This window comes from Rhagoletis pomonella, unplaced genomic scaffold, assembly GCF_013731165.1.
Source record: "Rhagoletis pomonella isolate Grant_MI unplaced genomic scaffold, Rhpom_1.0 Rhpom_scaffold_05148, whole genome shotgun sequence".
Classification (NCBI taxonomy): domain Eukaryota; kingdom Metazoa; phylum Arthropoda; class Insecta; order Diptera; family Tephritidae; genus Rhagoletis; species Rhagoletis pomonella.
The window spans coordinates 440-4,001 of record NW_023463692.1 but is presented as its reverse complement, the minus strand read 5'-3'; the positions used below and the strand labels follow the sequence as shown (position 1 = coordinate 4,001).

General features: G+C 34.9%; 1 protein-coding gene across 1 annotated transcript; it reads right to left on the bottom strand.

Annotated features, from left to right (window-relative positions):
- Positions 1–247: 247 nt before the first annotated feature.
- LOC118755027 lies at positions 248–1,240 on the bottom strand (the record flags this gene model as incomplete). Its single annotated transcript, XM_036489883.1, has 1 exon — positions 248–1,240. A coding segment is annotated over exon 1 (993 nt), but the record flags the coding sequence as incomplete, so codon positions are not given.
- Positions 1,241–3,562: the final 2,322 nt, after the last annotated feature.

Here is a 3,562-nt window from a genome sequence, read left to right as displayed (position 1 = left end):
TGCCTAAGCAATGACGGCAATGCCCGGACTTATACCGTTGTAGATTAGGCCCTTTGCGTAGGCAATTCAAACAAAGTTGCAGCCGCTTAGCATCTTTGTAGCGCAAAGTCGGCGACAAGTTTAAACATTTTATACAGTTATCTATGTAATGATCTTTCGAATCGCAGAATACGCAAAAACTAGAGCTACTTGAAGATGCTACCAAAACGTTTCTAATGCCTTTATTTGTATTCGAATTTTTGCCCACCTGGTTGCTAGGTGTTTGCGTTACAGTAGCACTTTCCCTAATTCGGCACCGCTTCTCCAGAAACAAGGTTGGTGAATTCAAAGTTAGCAATGTCTGCGTCGGCAAGTCCTCCTCCCACTTTTCCTGCGTCTTCTCATCGAACTTTCTGGTAACAAGATGTATGAGTATACCATCAGAAATTTGTTCAGGTGTTGCCAATGTGTTCAGTGCACGAAGATGCGAATTAAACTTGTCGCTCAATTCCCGCAAACCACTACCAGAACTCTTGTCGACAGTGTTTAACCCGAAAATCGCCTTAATGTGCGCCTGAAAAACAAGTAATTTGCTATCGAATCGATTTTTTAGTAGATAAATGGCTTTGTCATAATTCTCCTCAACCGGTTCTAGCGACCAAATGGTTTCCAAAGCGGCTCCTTGCAAACTAGCGCGCAAATGTTGAAGTTTTTCCACTTTGCTCAACTCGAGGTCCTTGCGAATAACGCTGCTGAACATGGCAAAGAAATTAGGCCATTCGATGTATGCTCCGCTAAATTGCGGTACTTTCAGCTCAGGTAGGCGAGATTTTCGTAGCGATGAAAATAACGTTGATTGCGGTTCTTCCAATGCGAAGTGTCTAACGGTCGATGAATGCCTGGCGTTTGGTTTCCGATGTAAATTGAGTTCGTGAGACGGCTTTGCTTTGACTTCTAGGTACACGTCGAAAAATTCTGCTCGGCCTGTTCCATCTAGTTCGCGCTGATCAGCTTCTTCGAGAATCGATCGCACGTGGTCAAAGCTGTCGTGCATGCTCTCGACGTACTCCATGTGGAAAAATAGTTCAGCTTCAACGAGCTCACGAAGACGCTGCGCCGACAAAGTTTTGTTTAAAGCAATTAATTGTTGCTTAATCGACGCGCATTTCCTTTTATTAATCGAAATTGACTCGGAGCTGTTGATCGTTACATCGGCTGATGCGACGTCAGTACCCTTTTTTGATTTGCTGCCCTTTGGCATTTTGGGCTTTGCAGTTAATTTGGTGCAACACTATAGATGCAAGTAAGTAGGAGTATGTAGCTGTACTATCACCAGATACCTCCGTTATGCGATAATGCATTTACGAACGAATTCAATTTATTTATTTTTTTTTAAGTTTTAATAGCTTTTAATTTTGCGTACACGATTTTTGCTTGCACGCAAATTAACGAAAATTGTGTTATAATGCGAAATGACTTCTAACCCGATCACGTCGGGGTCACCAAATGTTTTGAGGAAGCGCTGATTTGCACCACCTATGTACCAAATAAAATAAAAAACGCGCTTAAAATTTTTAACAACTTTATTGCTTCGTGATCCCGACAGAAGTGAAATCAGAATACAATGTAAAATTGAGCTATGCTCATGCTAAAATGTACATAAGAATGAAGTGAGGGAGAAAATGCAAGAATTTTAGTACTTCGCAATGAGAGAATTACAGTTTTAAGATCATGCGATTTAGTGCTGCGAATAACGAAAAATACAAAATTAGTGATGCTGCGAGTATCGAAAATATGAAGTTAGTTCTGCTGCGAACAAACGGAATCATAATAATGAGATTTTTGATGCCGTTTATCTTACCTTCCTCTCTCATACTTTGAATGAGCTTATTCACAAAGAAATTAAAGGAGTGAGAAAATGCCTTACTAATGATACCTCATAAGTCTGGTAAGGTTTTGGCTGAGTTATTCAAGGTTTTCTTAAACCAGTCTTTGAAAAAAGTTTAAAGACAGCATCAAAAATCTCATTATTATGATCCCGTAGAACATTTTTTTTAATATTTCTATGCAAACTTTTTAAGCTTAAACTGTCTATTCATCTGAGGTAATTTTTTCAAAAAATCTTTAAAAAAAACTTTATTAATAAAAACTCAATTTTTGGAGGTATTTTCAAATATTTTTGCGAGATATTTTGGTGGAAGTCTTAAAATATAATAGATTTTATAATACCAGTGGAAAACAGTACCGATTCTTTTTTTGTATGGGGAGTTATGCAGTCTACTGTACGTAAGTTGACTATGATAACTGGGCCGTGCTATCATAGTAGCACAATGTCACTAAGTGCATTTTAAAATTTTCAGGCAATAGCCTAATGCGATTATCGATTTTATTTTTTGTTGTTGGTGTGAAATATTTTATTTTTATCAGTATTTTTCTTTTAATCAAAATATGTTGAAATAAAAGTGAAAATAAAAAATATTTTGTCATCTAATTATACGGTATTTGAGATCATATTAATGTCATATTCTCAGTTTCCTTCAACCAAGAGCGAAAGTGATGAAACTGAAGGCAACAACGAAAAACACAGTGATTCAAAAAAACACTTGGTGTTTTTTGTGCTTATTCACAATGTTTTTCAAGTAAAAATGTCTTGTTGCTTTAACTAAATCCATAAAAATCAAGGAGTCAAGCTATATACAACATTTAGAAAGATTCAAAAAAATCGAATTATTTACTCTGAATTTTTAGAACAATTTAAGGTATGGAGTTTTATAGCAAATAATACTTGAATCTAATTTTTTAATTTTTTTGCCGCCAGTCTTTTGTGGCTTTTTTTTATTTAACAATTTCCATTGATAAAAAATGGCGTTGATTTAATTTTTTTTGCGAACAATCATATACTACGTTTATACGCACGCATTATTTGCAAATAACAATTTGCAAAATGGTAAACTTTGCCGTTAATGCTGAGTTAATTTTTTATTTGCAAATAACTTAATCACGCAAATAAGTATTGATTAGTGGTACTATTTGCAACTAAGCGCAAGACGCTGCCATTCTTAGGTTAATTTTCTTTTCGATGGTCATCTTATTGCCTTTTTATAATCAAGACGTTGCCATTCTTTTAACTTTGTTTTCCTTTTCGATGGTCCTATTATTGCCTTTTTATAATCAGGCAATATTAAAAAAGAATTTTTCACCATCGAATAAACAGTGAGTTAGGTATTTGCAAATTATTTTTCTTTGCAAATAGCTTACCTATAAACGTAGTAAGTGTGCGTATTTACATACCAGCCAATTTTTTCTTTTTATTTAAATAATCATTTAAAATATTTAGGCAATCAAAAGCTCCTCGGGATTCCAGTAAAATAAGTTTTGAATGGAGCACGATATGTTCGCCTTATATCGATATACATTTATACGTATGTAAGTATATAAAAAGTGTGCAAAGAAATTTATAATGTAAACATAACTACGAAAAATATACGGGAACGAAAAGTTCAACAAAAATCTACCAAAATGAGAAAAAACTTACCTTTTTACCAACCCAAATTGTGTCTACTAAATTTGGGTAACAATTTAC